The sequence below is a fragment of the Macaca nemestrina genome, chromosome 3, assembly GCF_043159975.1.
Source record: "Macaca nemestrina isolate mMacNem1 chromosome 3, mMacNem.hap1, whole genome shotgun sequence".
Classification (NCBI taxonomy): domain Eukaryota; kingdom Metazoa; phylum Chordata; class Mammalia; order Primates; family Cercopithecidae; genus Macaca; species Macaca nemestrina.
In genome coordinates this window covers 127,331,421-127,354,742 of record NC_092127.1, presented here as the reverse complement: position 1 = coordinate 127,354,742, position 23,322 = coordinate 127,331,421, and the positions used below count along the sequence as shown (strand labels likewise).

Sequence of the window (23,322 nt, the reverse complement as noted above, 5' to 3'; positions counted from 1 at the left end):
TGGAAAATCAAATAATATTTTAGAGAGAATTATTAGTGTAAATAAGCAGAAAGGAGAGATGGTGATTATGAGAAGATATTTGAAATCTGTATTTTGGGCATAGTGCATTTCTTTGTGTAAGACTCTGGGAAAGAGTTGCAGAACAGAGAATCTTCAGATTTGAGTACATCAAGGACCTAAAGGGCAGAAAATTAAAGTGATATTCAAATCACCAACATTGGTAAGTAAGTAGTGGAGGAGAGGATGTTCTGTGCTAAAAAGATCAGTGATTTATGTGGAAAGAACATTAGAGATAGCAATAAGAATAAATAATATTAGATAGTAAAGTCTAGTGATATGCATTCCACAAGGAAAATTGAAAACAAATGTTTTTAAAGCAGTATTTAATAAGAAAAAGGACTCCTAATACTCTTTCTGACAATCATGTGAGTTTATTATGAAGTATAAATACCAGTTGAAGAAGAGGAAGAGAAGTTTTATATTATAGAAGAACAATGAAGGAATCTCTGGAGTGGAATTTGATGATTTAGAAGACAGGCCATGAGTACCCTAAAGCATCAGTCCCCAACCTTTTTGGCACCAGGGATCAGTTTCGTGGAAGGCAATTTCTCCACACACTGGAGGTGGTAGGGACTGGTTTCAGGGTGATTCAAGCACATTACATTTATTTTGCACTTTATTTCTATCATCATGACGTTGTAATATATAATGAAATAATTATGCAACTCACGAAAATGTAGAATCAGTGGCAGCCCTGAGCTTGTTTTCCTAAAACTAAACAGTATCCTCTTGGGGTGATGGGAGATAGTGACCATCACGCATTAGATTCTCATAAGGAGCATGCAACCTAGATTCCTCTCATGCGCAGTTCACAATAGGGTAGGTGCTGCTATGAGATTCTAATGCTGCCACTGATCTGACAGGAGCCAGAGCTCAGATGGTAATGTGAGCAATGGGGAATGGCTGTTAACACCGATGAGACTTCGCTCACATGCCCACCACTCACCACCTGCTGTGCAGCCAGGTTCCTAACAGGCCATGGACCAGGACCGGTCTGTGGCCCAGGGGTTGGAGACCCCTGCCTTAAAGTATATTGGAAAATCTCATAAGGTATGACGAGGTGGACAATCAAGTCTGATTAGTGTTTCTGCAAAGTAAAATTGGGAGGAATGTCACTGAGGTAAAGAATCCTCTGGGAGACTTGCACAGCAGATATTATCTAATGTAAATGGGGACATAGATATGATGACCAATCTTGCTTCTTCCTTAGATAATAGTGGGTAATTCAGTGAGCAAACTGGTTACAAATTTTAACCAGTGAGCACAAAGAAATAGTTTGGTTGCAATCTGTATGCCCCTATTCCTGCCCCACGTAATTCTTGCTTTGTGCTTTGTATCACAAATAACCAACTTGTTGCTTTATGCATCCTTCCTTCATCCTATGTTTTATTGTATAATTCAGAGTTTTTGTGCAACTTTAAAATTTTCCATTTCTAGAAACCTGTCTTTGTTTTCCTATAGAAACTTTCTCTGCAGTTGCTGATTATATTGTGTTAGAGCATTTTATCTTTCTTATTTGAGTACTTGGTAATAGTAAACTCTTTAGTAGTTGCATTGTTTTTCAAGGTCAGCAAAATTATACACATTGATTGGTGCTGGTTTGAATGTTAAACACATTTAGTTGTTGAGGATGAGAGCAGAAACAGTTTTCTCATTTTTCAGATAGATAAACACTATTATACATCTCATTCTAAACCATTAAATGTCTCACTGGCATCCTTGGTTTCATTCTGGCTTGATCACTTAATTATGTAGGTAGCATTTACAAGACTGCAAAGAAATGGTTTACAGAGAATAAAATGGTCAATTTAATTCCAGTGAAGTACTATACTAAATGAATCATTTTTAACAAAATAAATCCAGCTAATTTAACTATTAAATCAGTAGCCAGTAACTTTAGCACATCAAGGAAGAGTTTTGGCTAATATTTGATGTTTATTTCTTAAGAAGAAATACAAGAATTCATGTACCTGCCCCTTTTCTTAGATCTGTAGGCCTCCACTGTTTAGAAGGAGTATAACAATTCTAATAAAATAAGATATTCAAAGTGATAATACAATTTACATAGGACATTCTCTCATGCCATGACACTTCCTATTTAGCATTCCATTCCCCAATTAATATTTCCTATTCCTTAATTTTGTTTTGTACATTCTACCTAAATTTTCAGGATGGTTTAAAGTCAAAGAATACTTCTCATTTTGTATATTATGGTTGTATATACTTTTTGTATAAGCACATACATTATTAGTAGCACTATAATCATATTGTATATAATCAAATTACAAGATATTCTGCTTTTTTATATAGAATTATCCACATGCATGGCAGAATTTTACTCAATATTGTTTTATTTATCTCATCCCTTTCTCTTGAAATCAATTTCTTTTTCTCAAATTGGTCCTTTAGATGTTAATCTAATGATAGAAAGAAGTGTTCTATTGACAGTAAGACTTGTTAGTCTAATTAAACTTGTCCTTATTTTACATTTTATTTCAATAGTGTTTTATTTAAAAGCTATTTGGCCAATATCTTATATTGCTCTTTAGAACTCTTCTATTAGTTTAATTGCCATTTATTTGTTGGTAATATTTATGACATTTTTTGTTATTTTTTAATCTGTCTTTTTAAAATATTTTTCTATTATTGTTTCAAACATTTTAATAATTATACACTTACATCTGGTTTTCATTAAATATATATTCAGTATATATGTCTTGTCATCATACATGTCTTTAATTATATATATCAATATATGAATATGTATACATTTTATTTTATATATATGTATATAGTTATTTACAGTAATTCTTCAATATTTATCTTGATATATTTTGCCAGTGTTGGAAAACTCTCAGCCATCATATCATTCAATATATAGATTTTTTACTTTTCTTTAACTTTTTTATTCTCACATGTCATTTTCACATATATTAGAATGATGTACTTTTTCATTGTTCATCATGTATATATCATACACCTTTCCTATTTCACATGTTTATCTCTCTTTGCTTTAGTTGGGATATTTTCTTCCAACTTCCAGTTCACTATTTTTCTCTCTACCATGAGATGATATCTCATAAACCCATTTACTATACTTTACAGTTCCAAAATGTCTGTGTTTCTTTCTATAGTTTCCAGATTTCCAGACAAATAATTCTGTGTTGTATTTTATGTTAATATCAATCATAGTTATTCTTAATTGTGTATGAAAACTTTATCTGAATTGTTGGTGAAACTCTGTAATACCTTTTAATTTCCCCCTGGTTTTTCATCATGTCTTGTCTTCTAGCACTCTTCGTTACATTTTATTGAGGTCTGGTATTATATATGAAAAAAATTAGAGGTAATTATAGGGTCTGAATAAAGAAGTGATCTCCTTCCAGAGAATATTTACATTTGCCTCTGCCAGCAGTAAGGCTGGACTTTGGAGGTTACAGATCACTTTAATTCAAACAGGGATGGAGATGACTCAAAATTGGACTTAATTTCCTTTAAGAATTGATTGATTTCTGATTCATCCTTATTTAAGGGTAATGACTAAAATTGTGAACTTTAACCAGAGTTTTTCTTTGTGCATAAAGTTTGATTTTTGTCCCATTAGGCTCATAGGTGTGTGAAAAGCCCTGCTCAGCTTCCTCGCCTCTTAGCTCCTTCTTCCAATATAAACAGATAACCTTAGGGGAATGGAGCTGTAGTTGCCGGACTCGGCTTTCTGAGCTTCCTCTGTCTCCCAGATCTTGGTTCCCTAATTATTTTTATTTTTCTTAACAACTCTGTGGAGATTTTGATAAAATATTTTCTCATACTTTCTCAGTTGCTTGCAGCAGGAGGATGGATGAGATGGAATATGTGGTTTGTCATTGCAATTAATGGACTTTTTCGCTTATTGTTGTATATGCCTGTGAACATATATCATTTAATTTTGGTCCCTATTTCTTTTCATCTATCTTTCATATTTTCTTAATCCCTTTATCTTTCTGCTTTCTGAGTAGTTTCTTCAGGCTCATCCTTTCGTTGACTAATTCTTCTGTTTGTTCTGCATGACTACACCATCATTCCATTACATTTTAATCATAAGGTACAAAAGGTTTTATTTCAATAAATTTTATTTGATCTTTTCTCAAAAAAGCCTGTAGGTTTTTTCAGTTCTAATATTTTTGATTCTTTTTTTTTTTTAATCTTCCAGTCATCTTTAAGTGATTTAGGTGACTTTCTGTGAGATTCCATATTTCTGATGTTCTCTGGAGTTAATCTTATTATTTATCATGTCCCTGAACACTTTCTAAAGGTGAATTAGTTTTTATATGATTCTTAAAACTTAAATTGTAAGTTTATCTACTTGAGGGTTTTAAGTTGCGTTACCTAAACTGAATGGATGGTCCTGCAGTAGGGTATTTTTTCTAGGACCAGGTGTCCCAGAAGTATTATAGCTTCAGACCACCATTAGTGGCACACTACTAAAGTTTCAATGAGAGTATTCCAAAAACCTAACAATAATATTATAATATATACTTGAGCATCAAAACTTAATATGGCACCAGTGGCTGTTTACAAACCCTCAAGGGGTATATATTTTCTATCTTTGAACAGGCAGAGATTGACATATTTTACCTATATTGGAGGTGAATTTCTTTCTAATTATCTCTTTCAATTAAAGATGTTTATTTGTGCATAAGAATCACAAGTACTGGCCTAGGGCTTTATGTAGATTCCCAATGTGCAAGAAAACCAAAGAAATTGTGTGAACCCCAAAACTTACTGAATTATTTCTCAGATTCTTGATTATTTCCTGTCACTGGATTTTCCTTTTTTTTGTCTTGGGATCTCTATGCATAAAAGTTATATTTTATCTAGGAATACTAGTTATATGCAGTGTCTATATTGCCAGAAACAAAATATGTTCATTCTTCAGGATGTGGTATTTGTTTAGAATAGAATTGTCATTCTTATTGTATTGACTGCATGCTTCAAATATAGTTAATAACAAATATAATTCTGTTTTTCTTGACAACTCAAATGTTTTCTCCCATTAATTACTTTATTTGGGGTGAAGATCAACTGTGGTCTAATATGAATTCAGTGGTATTCACCTTTATTATTTCTTTCTATGGGATAAAGTTTGGTGATTAATTAAACTTTTATTTGGGGTAGAGACAGAGTCTCAGTATATTGCCCAGGCTGGTCTTGAACTCCAAGGGTCAAGTATTCTCCCAAAATGTTGGGATTACAGGTGTGAACCATCATGCTCAACTGATTAATTAAAATTTATCATTAATGAACATCTTTTTTACTTCAGATATATTTTACTCCTATTATAATTTTAACACCACCCTACAGGTTATCAACATTTGAACTTTTGATCAATATTGAATTAAATTTCCACATGAGCAATGACCATATATATTCTGTCAATCATTAAGTATCCTTAAGAGGTCGTTAATGTTCAGTTCCAAACAAGAGCTTTGTAAGGTCTTAAAATTACAAGAGATGACATTTAATTCATTTTAGTGCTCGTATTTCAGAAAATAAACTGGCAGGTTTTATTTCTGTAAATCTGTTAAGACTTCCAGACACTTCACAGTGGTTTGAACATTGTTGCATTCAATGCATAATCAGGTGTTGCTAAGCAGCACACTATAACTTTATTATTTTAGGTAGCATATAAACATATTTTGTTTACTTTAACCCATGAAAGGTGTTTCTCTGATTTTTTCCTCATATTTAGTTTCTCCTTTTTCTCTTTACTCAACAGTATAGTAAAATAGTAAAGTAGAGCCCTCAGTTTTCCCTTATAAAATAGAATAATAATTTTATGTATCCTTCTGTGGGCTTTAAACATTTATTGTACTATATTCAATCTTTCAAATATTTGTTATTTAAAAAGTACTAATAATTGAGCATATTAGTTTGACTTCATATCATGGCTATATTTGGGGTATTTATTATTATTGTAAATGCATTGAAAAGTTGTAATCAAAGCAATATAGTTTTTAACCAAATAAAATTATTTGGCTATGGAAAGTCATGGAATTTTATGTTTTGATTTATTAGCTTTAAGAAAATAACATATTTTCTAGATAGTTAAATTTATTTCAGTGTATGCATTTACAATACCCACTCATAATAGACTTTAGAAGGTAAAAGATACAATATATTCTTAAAATTACCCACATTTATTTTTCATCTGACCTTCCTCTTTTCTTTCACCTAGTAATATATTACCTACTAATAGAGGCTCTGTCCATGGTTTCTCATTTCCATGAAGTACATTTATGCCTTTCTAGTCCTGAGTCATCTCTGCTTCCTCCCATGAATGTATTGGAAAAAAAAAAAAAAAAGAAGATAATTGTGGAAAATTCCTTTAAAAATACTCTTTTTAAAAATGTATTATATATGTGGTAAATTCGTTTAAAGTTTAATCTCAAAGTTAAGAAGTAAACTTTTAATGGAGACTTTAAAATGATGGTATAGAATTTATTTTAAGATAAAGTTATATTCTGATAATTGTGAATCAACTCTTCATTATGGCAGTGTATAATAAAGATGATTTGATTTTTCTATAGAGATAGAATTCTTTAGTGTTCTCTTTATTCCTAATGGTAGTGTAAAGAGAAAATTTCAAGTGATGTTTCTGCTATGACCAATAAACTCATAATATTAAAAGTCAATGACACATGTAATTCTGATAGACATCTTAGTATTTACTCTTGATACAGAAAATAACCCAATTTTAGGTGCAAATATTAGACAAATTTTAAATGAGATTAAAGTCCCCAATTTTAAATGAAATATGTTCAAACTTTTTATTGATGAAAAACTTACATAGACTGAAGTGCACAATTCATAGGTCGTACTACTTGATGTATGTCCAAAATCTGAACACACCTATGTAACAAGTCCCAAGATCAAAAAGCAAAAATTTACCACTTTTAAAGCTTTCTTCGTGCTTTCTCTCAGTCACTATCCATCATTGTTAGTCAGCACCCTATAAAAGATAACCACTATTTCTATTTCTGACACTAGATAACTTATTTTATTTACTTCCTGGATCTAAATTGTCTTCCTATGGAAACGGTTAGTTTTATAAGTGATAGTTACACTTTTTCTGACAATTAAATGTTATTTCTCATTGAATAGGTCCAAAGTGGTACCCTTCTCGAGTTGGTCTGCAGCTAGAATGTGGTAAGCAGCATTTTTTTACTGATGTGTTTGTTTAATTTAGAATCCTTTTTCTATTTTCAAAAGCTGACATTCACTTACCACTTAGTAAATATATAAATATTAGTATTATTTAATTGATTCTCTCAACAAACTAGAGCTCCACTTTTATAAATGAATAATTTAGTCTCAAAGAGGTATTTTTTAAATATTCACTGTCCGTGAGTTTTAGAAGCAGATTCCGAAACTAAAATATTTTTGTCTGTGAAGCTTTAACTGGTCACCTTCTCATTCTACTGCCCCACAACATATTTTTAAGGTTAATGCTTATTTTTTTCATTTTTTTCTTCTTCTTTTTTCTGTTATAAAGCAGAATAAGTGACATAAGGAACAAAACTAATGAATTTGGAGAAGAAGTGTTATGCCCACTGTTAAACCTCAAGTTTCTCAGATTTTTAAACTCTATGATCTCAAGAAATTTATCAATAAATGCACTTAAAAATGGCTCCTACCAATAATTACTGCTACTGACACTACATCGACTTTATTTTAAAATTGGAATTTTAAATTTTAATGAAAGCTGTGGGGAGCATGTACTTTTTTCAGGATAGAGTGCTGATACTTAGTAAAAGCCTTTAATAGTAAATCTGTAGGAGGTACCTCTTAAGGAATTTCGATCTCTCAATTTTTTGTAAATGATGAGTTGATTTTTTGTTTCTATTGTTTTTCCTAATATTTAGATTGTCTTCTCTCAGGTATTACATGCACTTAAAGACAAATGATTATTTTGTTGAGTCTCTCAAAACTGTTATGAGTGTTTTCATTGCTGTCTTAAACATTTAATCTTTCTCTGAGACCTGTGTGTTCAAAACAAACAACTATGCAAGATTTCTAGAAGCCACACTTTTTTGATTCTCTCAAATTTATTTTTGCTCAAATGTTCAAGACAAATTCCCAACTACCTAGAGTTTAAGAAAAAAAAAAAAAAACATTATTGTCTCTTTTTTTTTTTTTTTTTTTTTTTTTGCTGCCTTCATAGGGCCTAGCACATTTCAGCACATGAATGCCTTTCAATACATGGATGTTGACATATACAAAACGAATTGATTCTTACCCAAAGAAGCCTCAAAAAATGTCACACACAACATTGTCAAATGTAACTTCCATTTGAAGGACACTATAAAAGACTGATAAATTTCTGTTAGTTCAGTGTTCTGGTGAATATGACATATTCCTTTTCTCCCAAATTTATTTACCTAGTTGAGTGTACCAGGGTGGGATATGAGATGAGTAAAATGTAGTTGTCTAAGTGTCCTTAAAAAGGAATGTAATAATGTATTTGAAAAAAGAATCAATTGATTTAGTGTGATATGGTGCAAAGAAATCAAAATCCAAAGCTCACTTGGATTAATTCAGATTTTTACATTTGATTGACTCTCTCATAGTTACTTGCCTACAGGGTCGTCTTTTATGTTGCAGAACTTAAAAAACACTTAAATCATTTTTAAAGTGTTAAGAGTTCATATGTTTATAATGCATATGATGATTGGCACAGGCTAGTTGCTCCATCAGTCTTAGTCATAACTATTAATATTAAGAAGAAAAAAAAAGACAATACAAAAAAAGCAAGGTCTTAATATTTATACGTGTTTGCTCACAAAATATACTTACTAGAATCATGGATCTTATATGAATATTAGAGACTTCTATAGTTTCCTCACAAAAAAGAAATCTTTAAAACGCAAATAAAATAACAAGCATTGTTTTTCATGGGTAAAATTTTAACCAATTCTTCAGCTCTGTGTCTCTGCTGAGCTGTGCTATATTTAGCTGAACTTGGCTAGGTTCATGCATGCAGCTGCAGTGAGCTCCTGGGCTGTTAGGGAATGATTGGTCTACAATAACCACAACTTTCATGAAATTCCCTTTGTTCTATGTGGTCTCTCACCTCTCAGCAAAATAGTTTGGACTTACTCACAAGCTGGGAGTAGAGGTATAAAAATGAGCAGAGATACTAAAGAATTGTTGAAGCCCAGGTTTGGAACTAGTAAATGACCGTTTGTCCCACAAGTCACTAGTTAGCCCATATTCAAGGAGTGGGAATATAAGGACAGCTATCACTGAGAAGAACTACAAGGTCATACTGTATATGGTGTAGATATGGTGAAGAATTTCAGCTATTTTTACAATAAATCTATCATATAATCTGGTAAGTAAAATGTTTTGTATCTTCCTACTTTTATTCATATGCTTTATAATGTCCTGGAAGGACTGGGTAAAATTTCTAATGTTTAAAATCATTGGATTTCTACATAGAAAATATAGATTTTTTTCCATCACTGTTTCCAAGCAATACATTAAAGCTCCATCCACATCCTTTATACAATAGTCTTGACAAACCACTAGGTTTGTGGTTGGTTGTGTACCCCAGTTCCAGGCCCATACTTGGGAGGGACTATCGAAAGACTGGGTTGTGCTTGTGTTAATTTGGTCAGGAAATTCAGGGCCCTTAAGTGACTTAAGCATGATATAGAAAAATACGTCATGGGATCTAGTTAGGCATGTCCTGTCCTCTTGGCCCCACACATTCCTCTCCCTTTGATAAAGGACGTAATCATGGAAAGCCAAGGACAATGGTCCCTTTTTCTTGAGTCTGAGTGCTATGATTAATGATACATCTAGATTCTGTCAAGTCGTTTTTTCAAAATCTCATATTGATGGGACTACATTTTAAAAATAGAATGCCAATCTCTGTTCTTTGAAGTTGGCAAGGATGATAAACGGGTAGAAACTAACCCCTTTTCTAAGTGTGCTAATAGATATAATTGGAAATATATTTTCAGCACACTTTCAAGTGATACAAAGCCAGTTGAATTTTTTGTCCATATTAACATTTTCTTGTTCTTATACATAATTGTCATAATAGTACTGACAATTTTGATATCAAAGTCTTCACTTTGATCCATATTGCAAAAATTTTCTATCACTATGTAACAAATTTGCACAAATTTAGCAGTCTAAAAAATCTATCATTTATTAGATTGAAGCCACATTATGGCTTGATTCTCTGATTAGGATATTATAAGACTGGAATGAGAGTGTTGACTGTACTGAATTCTCATGTGAAGACTCTTGACAAAAAGCCACTTCCATCTTCTTTTGTGTTATTGGAAGAGTTTGTGTTGAAAATGCTTGTTCCCTGGTGCCACAAAGAAATAGCACTCGAACATAAATTTAATTCTTTCAGCAAGGCAATTTTTACTTTCTGCAGAAAGGGTGCTCGTGATAGATGGAATAATGGCAAGAGCACCTTTTTGCATTTTATGTTTGTTTGTTTGTTTGGTCTTTGCAGTTGCATGAGAGAAGTTCCTGTGTTCTTGCTGGCTGTCACTTCCTAGAGACTGCTGTCTTTTCTCAAAGGCCACCTGTACCCTTGACATTGACCTTCTCCATCTTCAAGCCAGCAATAGCACAGTGAATCTTCCCAATGCACTGAATCTCTGAATTCCTCTGTCTCTGATTTCTGCACACAGATTGTAAAAATTCATGAAATAAATCAGGACTACCTAGATAATCTCATTTTTAAAAACCATGCAATATAATTTAATCAACAGAGTAACAGCCTATCATATGTAGAACTTCAGGGATTATACAGGGAACAGAAATCCTGAGAATTATCTAAGAAATCTGCCAACCACACATGTGTTCTTAGGCAAACACAGGACTACGTTCACATTTTCAAAGCAATACAAAGTTATCTTTATATGTAATTGCATATATATATATATGTATTTTATAAATAGTAATCAATTTAAATGAAATTTCTAAAATATAACTATAAAATGGTTTTCAATAAAGCACCCAAAGAACCATATACATTAATATGACCACCTAAATTATCTGGCTGTTAAAAGTGAATTTATCAAATTTCTGCCTTCAAATGTAACATACAATAATTATATATTTTCCTTTCCTTTTAAAAGTCCTTTAATTATAAACATAAGTAAATATCTTGGATTCTGAAAGATCATCTAATGGTAGATGCAAATTAGTATTTTCTTATTTATTTCAAAAATAGAGACTGGAATGATGCCTTTTAATGATGTAGATAATATAAATCACAAATAACATATGTTAAGTATAACAATAATAATAATAACAATAATAGGATTATATTTGAGAGATTAATTCATTTTGGTGTATGAGCTCTAGTCTACTCACTTTTCTTCCTGCTTGGTATACATTTCTTTAAATAAAACAAAATATATTTATATCTTATCTTATTAAATAATATTTAAGTTTTTTTGAATATTTTCTTATAAATAGTGCTTAAAAATATATTTTTGTACTATCTTCCCATATACACATTCCAGACTTGTCTGGTGGTTATTTTTAAGAATGCAGTCAATTATGTTTATTTTACATCTATCTTATGAGTAGCTCCTTTCAGTAATCTTTGCTATATCTTTGTCTTACTATGTCTAAAGCTTGTAATACTGGAAACCTTAGTGTGTTTTCATTCCTTTCTTTCCAGCTTCATTCATGTCCCTACAAAGGACATGAACTCATTCCTTTCTTTCCATGCTGAATATACAAACAATTTCATCAAGCCCCATGGTTTTAAATATTAATGACTTTCAAATATCTACACACACTTCTACCCTGCTGCCTATTTGTTGATTCTTTCTTGAATGTCTAAAAGATACCACACACTTAAAATACCTTAAAGACTCTTAATTTTTACCCTCATATCTTGCTTTTGCTGTAGTCTTCTTCATGTCAGTTAATGACCATTACAATACACTTAAGTACTCGGGCCAAAAATCTAACTGTCTTTACCTCACTGAATCCTCTCTTCTCAATCAGTTGATTAAGAAGTTGAATCCAGACTATGTTCAAAATATATTTACAATTGATACATTTTAACATTTTCACCAATACTACCTTAATCCCAACAAAAGATCAGCTCCAGCTGGATTAAGTTTGAATGTCTCCTAAATAATCACCTCGCTTCCCTTCTTTCTACTTTTCACACAGCATCCAGAATATATTTTAAAAAGATAAATTATGCCATTCTCCTGGTGTTTTGGAGGGACCATTCATCTATCCACCTCTAATTTATACTATTATAAAATCATTTAGAAATAAGTTGAGATGTCGTTGTACTAACACTCAAAATTATACTTTTTGTTGTTTTGTTTTGTTTTCATTTTGAGGCAGGGTCTCACTTTGTCGCCCAGACTGGAGTGCAGTGAAGCGATCACAGTTCACTGCAGCCTTGACCTCCCTGGCTCAAGCAATCCTTCCACCTCAGTCGCCTGAATTGCTGGGTCTACAGGCACACAGCACCAAGGCTGGCTAATTTTTTTCTTTTTTTTTTTTGTAGAGACAGGGTTTTGCCATGTCACCAAGATGGCTGGAACTCCTGGGCTCAAGCGATCTGCTCACCTCAGCTCGACAAAATGTTGAGATTACAGATGGGAGCCTTCACACCCATCCTAAAATTATACTTTAAAAAAATCCTGTATGTTATTTGTTTAGGCCCTAATATGACATGTTCTCAGAAATAATAAGATAGTAACTAATGGTAGTCTAAATTTTGGTTAGATGATATTGGGAAACCACTGTGCATTTGATAAGTTGCTAGATATATGTTATAAAATGGCATTGTTCACATTTTGTTTTACTTCGAAGATTTCTTTTACATTGTAATTTCCATATTAAATTAATTGTTAGCTTTTACTGATTTTACATTAAGAAATTATTTATCATTATGCTAAGAAATTGTATTAAAGTAACATTTTCTTGTTGTTTTTATTTTAGGTGGGCCTTTTTTGAAGGACTACATTACCATTCAAAGTATTGCAGCTTCCTCCATTGTCACACTGTATGCTACAGATCTAGGTCAACAAGTCAGCTGGACCACAGTAAGTGTCAATTTGAAATGTAACATACATGCCTCACATTTTGCTCTAAGTAATTCATTGACAGACTATTTCTATCAAATAAACTCATAGCGAAACAAAATGTACTGAATGGTATTTTAAATTTTCTATTCTTACTATGACCAGTGGCCAAAGGTCTACTCAAGTATTGGAGCAATAGAAAACCACAGTTTTGAAAAACAAAGATGAATTCTGTTTTTGTTGTTGTTGTTGTTGTTGTTGTTGTTGTTGTTTTAAGTGTCAATCCACTCTATGACTGGGAGCTTCAACTTTATTACCAAAATACCAGGAGTTCGGTCTAGGTCCTGCTGCTAACTGCACAGAAAGCCAATGACAGTGATGACAAGTACTCCCAAGGAAGAAGGCTTAATTTGGATGCTGCAACAGAGGAGCTAGGAACTCAGTCTCAAATCCATCTGCCTGACTAAAACTAGGGATTTATACAGCAGTGAAGAAATGTAACAATGTGTAAGAAAACAGGTACTAGGGAGGGACAAGGAGGCATCTGGTGGGGTGATGTGATGAGTTTCAGTTCTTTGATACTCTTTTGAGAGGGCTGAAGGTTCTTTCCTGAGGAATGAACTTAGGTAGAACAGATACAAGTTTCAAACTTTAACAGTAATAAGGGCCAATTTCTACATTTATCCAAAAAGAACTGTCTATGGGACTATTGGGCTAGTTTCATCTGCTCTGCCTATGCTTTGTTATTTACATGGTATCTCTTTACCTTTTCCTTCTAGTAATCTAGGGACATCACAGACTCTTTTGACACTGGAGAGAAGAGTATAGAATATACAGTTAAAAAGGAGATTCTCAGTCAGAGAAACAAACTTTTGGCAACTGACTATGAAAAAGTAAACTTCTTTCAGCCTGTGAAAATGTTCTTTTGGCTGTTTTTGGAGGAAAATAGCAGGTGTTAAAATCATGATATTTGAAAATGGCATTAGAAGAATGAGGACTACATTGAAAATACATGGAGGGTTAAGAGGCAGTGAAAATACTTGCTACTAGTGCACAGTATTGAAACACTCATGGGTAATAGAATACATCAATGGAATAGCTTCAACAGCAAAAGGAAATGTTAATATGATATTTAGTAACAGAGGCAGTGAGAGAATTAATAAATAGTTTTGATATACAAAGAATAGTGAGCTCCTTTTCTTTCAATTACATTAAACTTCTGTTATTTGTATTATTTAAACTATGAAAGTTTTTCTTTGCAGTTACATTCCACTCCATATCTGTGATTACCTTTAATCTTTTTCTATTCAAAATGACTTTTATTTTTGCCACAATTAACAATTGACATTACCATTCATAGTGATTTGCGCTGTTTCTTTACAATTAAACAACCATTTTTGTAAGTATTACGAAGGTATGACAATTTATACATTAATATTTAATTGTTAATTTTAATCTAACACAAATTTAATTTTAAATTTATTAATTAAAATATTGCTACATCTGTTAATATTGTCTAACAATCATTCCTTTTAAGATATATTTTCTGTGTAATTAATTAGTTCTATTTTATGTTTTCACTAAATTGTTGATTTATTTTCCAAAGTATATTGAACTTTTGAGTACTAATTTGTACCACTAAAGATTGAGTTTAGAATCTTATGAATTCTTGTGAAGCATATTTTAATGTTTAGAAAACAACCTATAGAAGATGCATGCATTTGCAAATAAAGTTTTAATACTGTACTTAAATGTAATGTCTACAGACCTTTGCTTAAAGAGATTTTAGAAAAGAGTGTTTGGTCTTCAAAGGTTAAAATATTCACAGGGTCTTTGTCCACATTTATGACAAAAAGGGAACTCTGTTTACAGAAATTGTGTCAGGATGAGCAGCATTAAACCATTAAATCATTAGAAATTTCAACTTCATCACTTGCATGAGCACTGAGAAGAAAACACACTAAAGTGGAATTATTTGGCAATTGTACTAGAAAATTATAGTTTATTTGAGAGGAAAATCATTTATGTGACAAAGAGAACTCTGCAAATAGGCTAGATATTTTTAAATCAATCCCATGGATCACACATTCTTTCGCTCCAAATGAGTCAGCTCTGTTAAATGCTAAAAATATACACATTACATTGCAATTACACCCATTTTGTATCCACTAAACTATACAACAAAAGTAATGTTTTACCACATATGACTTTCTTGTACATTGAAAAATATGAAAATCTGTTCCTATAATAAAACATTTCATAGATTTTTGGGGAAATAATCTATTTAATTTAACAAGGTTAAAATTAAGATGTTAATATTTTTCTCCAACCAACAGTGTGTTACAAAATATTGAGAAAAATCCTGCCTCATTTAACTTACTAAAAACTTTAAGATAAAGGATTAATATGATAATACAACAATTCTAATTATATGAATACTGTTGATTAATTCAAGTTATGCAGTTTTCACCATTTTTGTATTAATTCATGTGTGTATGTGTTAACGTGTAATTCTATGCAATTTATCCCTTGTATAAGGTCATGTATCTAACACCAATGTCAAGATAGAGAATTGCTTCATCCTTAAGAAGGAACTTCTTCATGTTATCTTTGCATACTTACACATACTTTTTCCTATCCTGGAGTAACCACTGACATGTTCTTCATCTCCCTCTTTTTGTCATATGGAAAATGCTCTATAAAATGATTTAAACAATATTTTGAGATTGATGTTTATTTTTCTGTAAGCATAGTGTCCTTGAAATCCATCCTGATTTTTGTTTGTATCGATAATTGGTTCTTTTACATTGGTGAGTAGTATTCAGTTATATGGATGTAATGGGCTTTGTTTAATCATTTACTCTTTGAATTACATTTGGGTGTTTTTTAGTATTTTGCTATTGCAAATAAACCTGCAATGAATATTAGAGGTATTTGTATAAACTTTTAAAAAATTTATCTGGGACACAATGTTGAGTTTTGAGAATTCTTCATATAATTTAGAAACGACTCCTTGTATATGTGGTTTGGAAATATTTTCTCTTATTCTTTAGCTTGTCTTTTCATCATCTTAACAGAACTTTTCACTGAAAGAATTGTTTTCTATTTTAATGCAGTCTAATTTAGCAAGGTTTTCTTTTAAAGATTATGCTTTTGCTTTCATATATAAGAATCCTTCAACTAGTTCTATGTCCTGGAGTTTCTCTCCTGTGTTTTCTTATGAGTTTAATAGTTTTATGTTTTACACTTTAATGATAGTCTATTTGTATTGTAAATTCCACATTTTAAATCTCTAAATCTAATTTTCTTCAATTTGTCTTATGTGTTCTATAACCCTTTTTTGTCTTTTTTTCTCACCGTATTTTGAATTGTCATGCTCTCTTTTCTATTACCTTTGTGTTATTTTGGTATTTATGTCTTCTATTTTACTAATTCTAGGGGTTATCAAAGATATTACAGAGTGTAACCTTGAGATATTAAATGCTAATATACATTTTTATATTTGATTTTACTAATGTAAAAATATTTCATAAATATTGAATATAAAGTTGAATGACTTTATATTTGAGCTCCTCCTGACTCATTTTTCATGGTTTTGTTATTAATATAATTTTCTATATACGTTATATGCAAAAACATTACTAAAATTTTATCTAACAAATACCTTATCCTTTAGACTTATCCTTTTTGCTGCAATTTAGTTATTTCTTCTAATGTTGAGCTTACATCTGGTATCCTTCTCCCTGAAAAACATCTTTAGTGTTTTATTGTAGTTCTGTCATTGATGAATTATCTCCATTCTTGTTTATCTTAACATGTCCTTATTAACTTTTATCGTTAAAGAACATTTTTACATAAAAATAAGTTTACGTTGGCAGTTCTCTTTTCTTAACTTTACAATATTTTATTGTTTTAATTTCTGAATTCCATTGTTTCTGTTGAAAAGTCAGCTTTACTCCTTTGAAAGTAATGTGTCTTTTCTAAACAATTCTTGTTTGGTTTTGTTATCAGTAATTTGACTGTGATATACACAATTATAATTATATTTTTATTTATCTTGGCTTTAGTTTTATCTAAGCTGGTGGTTTAGTGTATTCATGCGCACAAACATACATGCATATAATTTGAAAAATTAGCTACCATTATCCAAGTGTTGCTTGTCCATTATTCTCTTTAAATTCTTCTTTTAAATTTTATATTACATTTCATTATTTTTCTTTTCAAAGATTTTACATATCTGAAAATCTCAACCTTATCTTTCATTTATTTTAACACATAAAAGATAGTTTTTGTTAAAGTTTGTGTCTGATATTCCTGTCGTGCACATCTTCAATATTTTTATTTTTGCTATTTCTCTTGGTTTTGCTCACAGTCTGTTTAGTGTTTGTATACCTGCATATTTCTAAATGCAGAAAATTTATGTGAAAAATTTTAATGATAACTGACATCTAGGTGATTTTTATCTTCTTTCAAAGATAAGTTAACATCTTCCAAATGAATGAATTGCATTATTGGATCCAAGTCATTTTGATCCAATCAATAATTGAAATGATTTTAGGGTGAGTTTTAGAATCTGTGGAGACAGTTTTATGAGGCCACCTTCATCCTCTGGAGACGATGAACAACTGTTTTTGTTTTTTCATTCCCAGGCCCCATCAAAAATCTGTTCTTCTTATCAGGCTTATATGAGGCTTCATATGCAAGGTTCAATCTCCTCTCTGGATCCCCCATTTCAAAATTATTGACCTTCTAATTCCTCAATGATATTAAATCTCTGAAGACTGAAAAAAACTTTTTAAAATATTTTGATCAGTTTTTCTCACTACACTCATTAGTATTTTGTGTTTGATTTATCTAGAATAGAAATCTCCATTATATGTTATTTATTTGACAAACCACAAAAAAACACTATCTTTATCTGGCATGATACTAATTTCAACAGTATTCATTAAGTACAAAGTGTTATTGCTGTATTACAACTGATAAATGCTTCCAAAACTTTATGTAACACCCTTATCTTCAGGAGATTAAGGTTAAAACTACTTTATTTTGTTTTCAACAATTCTAAAATATACATTTTTTTAACTGCTGATAGCAATTTTAGAAAAGGAGATAGTAAATCCAAAAATGCCCTAATAATGATAGTACTATTTTTTTTCAAGATAAAATGAAATACATTAAGCACAATTTAAGCACATGGACTCTAACCAATTCACAATTGCAGCTTCATTTTTTTTTAAGCAGAATATTACCTTTTTCAATATTTACATATATCACATTGAAGATTCCACTGAGGTTTCAAAGACTCCCAGTTTCCTTGCTTGCGTAGTACAAATAATGAATTTTGTATTCAAAACAAAAGATTAGTTTAACACAGTTAACTTTTTGAAAGAGAAAATATAAACAGGATTTGATAACGGAAATAAATTGAAATTTCAATATAGTGTTTATCTTCAAAATAAGAAAAAGGTGTATCTGCCTCTTTAGAATATAGAATCTTCAGTAGAATTTTGTATTATGGGGGGGTTTCTAGTCTTTGTAAGTTCTTGTGATGTACATGGTCTGTATATGCCTGCTTATCTGTTTAGTTGATTGTATTTGGTTTTGATTTTGTTTTACTTCCCCTTTTTTAGTAGAAAAGACCAGTTCCATTTTCAGAAGACCATATTAATATTTGTCTGCTAGCCCTCGTTTTCCTCATCTGGAACTATTTTCTGATTACTTTCTAAGATTAATAAATCATCTTTTCTCCTTTCTTCTATTTGCACTGAAATATTTTTTTAATGCATTGTCTAAAATTTACTTATCATTCTCTAGTGCTTTCAGGACATATTATTCATAACTCTCCATATTCTAGCAGAAAAATATTCTTTATAAAATATTAATTCTTCTAAAACATATTTTATATACTAGTAGGCTCTCCTGAATTATTTTTGAGGGATGATTGAGATAAGATTATGGTTTAATTTCCTCTCATCCAAAGAAACTTCAGATCTGTGTTAGCATTTTTATTAAGTTAATAAAGAGTGATACTTGGTCCATGTTAACTATTGTTCACAACATTTTATATTCCTGATGTATTCTTAGAGAATTTGCTCAAATTTGACTTCACTAGATCAGTTGCTGTTGAAATAATTATTTTATAATTTTTATTGTACTAAAATAATTACCCTCTTCACTATTCCAGAGTTTTGGCATTCTATCATTACACATTCACAAGTGGCAAACATTTTCTTTATATCTGAATAATGAGGCATTTTGTAAGCCATAAATTACTACAGTCTCTCCTATCAGATTGCTTTTTATAATGAATTGATCAGAAGTTGCATTGTTTTTACTTCTCTCACACAAATCTTTCTTGGCACATGAGAAAATATATATATTTCTAAAAGGCAGAATTGTAACTGAAGAAACCTCCACGTGTAAATTATTATTTATGTATTTGTGTGTAATTACATATATATATATATAACCTTTAAATAATTACACACATATATGTATGTGAATATATATGAAACCATGCATATATATTATTCATTCCAACAATCTTCTCAACAGAGATGTGAACATGATTTCTAACCAATGTGCACAGCTAACTGCATTTTTGAGTAAAGGTGCAGAATTAAATTTTTTCTTAAAAAAGTGGTAGCAGATGAAGACAAAATAGTTAATGGCAGTCAACTTTATTATTGTTAAGTTGTATTTTTTTTCCTCTTTGAACACTCCAAAGTAAATTACTTTCCCTACTCTGTCTAAATACTTCAGAGGAAATTTAACATGATTTTAGCACTAAAAAATCAAACATTTACCAAATTTAGACCAGTTAGCCAATTAATATTTTGCAATCACTTGGTCTTGTTTTCAATTACCTTTCCAAATATTGTTAGTGTCTCTCTATAGTACAAATACGGTTACCCCCACTCAGCTCAAGCACTCAAAAGTTAAATCTTTTAACCACACAACTAGACTAATTAGAATTAAAGTATAAAATTGCTAATAGAGAAGACTGAATTGTTTCCATTCAAAGTAGAGTCAAATCAATGAATTCAAGCTGACAGGCCCATGGAGGGTAAGGTAGTGAAGAAAAGAAAGAGAAAAAGAAAAAAGATACTCTAGCTCATTCAATTTATTGACAGGGACAGTTTATACAGAAGATTAAGTGTGTATTGGACTGGGAAACACACAGAAAAATACATTAATAATGGTTTGTTTATTAAAATAAAATCTCCTTTTTACTATATCTGAAGAAATAAACCAGTTTATTAGGTTCAATATTTATTTTTATTCTAAATTAACTATACATGTATTAGGCTTTCTCCCCGTGGTTCTTCCAAGGAAGTCGTTATTTGCAATATCACTAATCTAGTTAAAAAATAATTCACCTATTTCACCAATTTATGCAATAGGCCAATACTCATAGACACAAATGAACCTTAAAAACATCTATTTTTATTGTTTAATCTAAATCATGTTTTATCTTCAGGTATTTTTGGCTGAATACACAGGACCTCTGCTAATATACCTCCTCTTTTATTTGAGGATTCCATGTATATATGATGGAAAAGAGAGTGCTAGAAGATTACGCCACCCGGTGGTACAGTAAGTGACACACACACACACACACACACACACACACACACACACACCCACCCACCCATATAACATACACGTTAAGGAGGGGATGAACTAGTAAGCAGGTAAAATATTAGTAAAGATTGTTAGTAAATGCGATTAAAGTGGATACAATTTTATGGAAATATATTTTAGATAACCACAAATAGTGTATGTACAGCAGATTCCAGATTTGTAAACTAGAAACTATTAGATATACCTTAAAATAGAGGTACTTTATGTTAATAATGATCACAGCTGTCAAGAGAAATTGGGAAATTCAGAAATATAATTAAAAGAAGTTTACAATTATAAAATCGAGAGACCATGTATAGGATATAAAATATAAATGCTTCCCTAAAAATACATTTATTTATTTGGCAATGTTGCATAGGAAATAAATAATGACCTAACTAATGGACAGGAAGAAAAAAGTTTACACGTTACTTTTTATTTATTTTATTTTATTTTATTACTAGTATTATTTTTTGAGACGGAATTTCGCTCTGTCACCCAGGCTGGAGTGCAGTGGCGTGATCTCGGCTTACTGCAAGCACAAGCTCCGCCTCCCGCGTTCACGCCATTCTCCTACCTCAGCCTCCTGAGTAGCTAGGACTAGAGGCGCCCACCACTACACCCAGCTATTTTTTTCTTTTTCTTTCTTTCTTTTTTTTTTTTTTTTTTTTTGTATTTTTAGTAGAAACGGGGTTTCACCGTGTTAGCCAGGGTTGTATCGATCTCCTGACCTCGTGATCCGTCCGCCTCGGCCTCCCAAAGTGCTGGGATTACAGGCATGAGCCACCACGCCCGGCCACAAGTTACTTTTTATAAGTCAAAATCCAAAATTAAATACCATTTTGAAGTATGACCAAAAAAGAGTAAGGCAATAAACAAAGTATTCTATATAATTGTGGTGTTTAGCATATTGTGAAAACCTCTCTCTCTATAAGAAATAAATGCCAAATTAAACCAAAAGAGAATATTTATTCAGGATGCCATAGTGGGATGTGGGAAGGGAAATTTGTTGGGAAAAAAAAAAAAAAAAAAAAAAAAAAAAAAAAAAAAAAAAAAAAGACCTGAACAAATTTTACGCATTAAATAAACTCCAAGTGAATTAAGAAGCAAATTGTAAGTATTTAGGTCATATGGATGCTAAAAGAGAACTAATTTCATCCTAACTTTCTTACTTCAAATCAAGTTTTGCCTACCTTTAATTACAGTCCTTCAGCCACACGGACCTCCTTTCTTGTCCTGATTGGCTACTGTGTTAGTTCGTTCTCATGTTGCTATGACGAAATACCCAAGACTGAGTAATTTATAAAGAAAAAAAAAAGATTTAATTGACTCACAGTTCCGCAAGGCTGGGGAGGCCTCAATAAAATTACAGTTATGGCGAAAGGTACCTCTTCACATTTTCTTAAGTGAAAGGAATGACCAATTATTTCTAAAAGAGACCATGTATAGGATGGTCTCTTAGTATCATTCTCAAAGGAATTGACTCATATTTGCCATTTATTATTATTATTTTTTTGAGACAGGATCTTGCTCTGTAGCCCAGGCTAGAGTGTAGTGGTTCAATTATGGCTCACTTCAGCCTCACTCTTCAGGGTTCAAGCCATCTTCCCACCTCAGCCCCCCAAGTAACTGAGACTATAAGTGTACACCGTCACAACCAGCTAATGTTTAAAAAAAAAAAAAAAAGTTTTAGAGATGAAGTCTCATTATGTTGCCCAGCCTGTTCTTGAGCTCCTGGGCTCAAGGGATCCTCCAGATTCAGTCTCCCAAAGTGCTGGGATTATAGGCATGCACCACTGCACCAGCCTTACTATTCTTAAACGCAAATACAGCATGCTTGGTAGTATCTCAGTGATGAATGTATTTGTGCCACATTGTTCCCAAATAACAAATATGCAAAGTTTATATAAAGTAATTCCACAGCTGATACACAAACTACTTTTGAAATTTAGGTATCTAGCAGGGATTTAGAAAATAACCACAGGGCTTCTGTTACCTAATATTCAGGATGATGTTGTTTTAAGATGAATTCTTAAATGCCACGTCCAGTTGAAACACATTAAAATGTTGTCTCCAAAATTGCTTTGAATCATATTATAATGTCAAAAGAATTTTCTGCTAAGTTCAGATAGAAGACAGATTTCTATATGTGACCCAACCACCACAAAGTTCTTCAGATCTCTTAGAAACCTCCACACACTGGGACTAAAGACATATCTCCTGTAGGAACTGTATCCGCATCAAGTATCTTATGAATCTGTTACCTGAACATTTCCTTGTCTTATTCAACAGAAACCAGAAACCTGGTGTAGTGCCATGCCTCCTTTGCTGTTTGTAAAGTTGAAGCTGTGCTTTTCTGTGCTGTGCCCTCATATCCTGAACCTTACTTGATTTAAAATAAATAAGATGTTATCAATATTTTGGTTCGGAAAAAGAATCGGATTCACACCTATTTATGGTTTTACAGTTAATTTAGCAATCAACAGAAAATAATCAGTGTTTGGAAGTTAAACATAATTAAATAGAATAATAATATTTTGAAAGAAAATCAAACTTGGTGCATCACCAT

At 31.6% G+C, this 23,322-nt stretch overlaps 1 protein-coding gene across 2 annotated transcripts in view; it reads left to right on the top strand.

Moving 5' to 3' along the window:
* Positions 1-23,322, top strand: part of LOC105463592 (trans-2,3-enoyl-CoA reductase like) — a 124,279-nt gene that overhangs the window by 65,572 nt on the left and 35,385 nt on the right. For both annotated transcript variants that reach the window (XM_011710791.3, XM_011710792.3), the window contains exons 3-5: positions 7,201-7,245; positions 13,045-13,148; positions 20,611-20,726. In XM_011710791.3, coding sequence (XP_011709093.2) covers positions 7,201-7,245; positions 13,045-13,148; positions 20,611-20,726 — 265 coding nt within the window. The remainder of the gene's footprint in view (positions 1-7,200; positions 7,246-13,044; positions 13,149-20,610; positions 20,727-23,322) is intronic.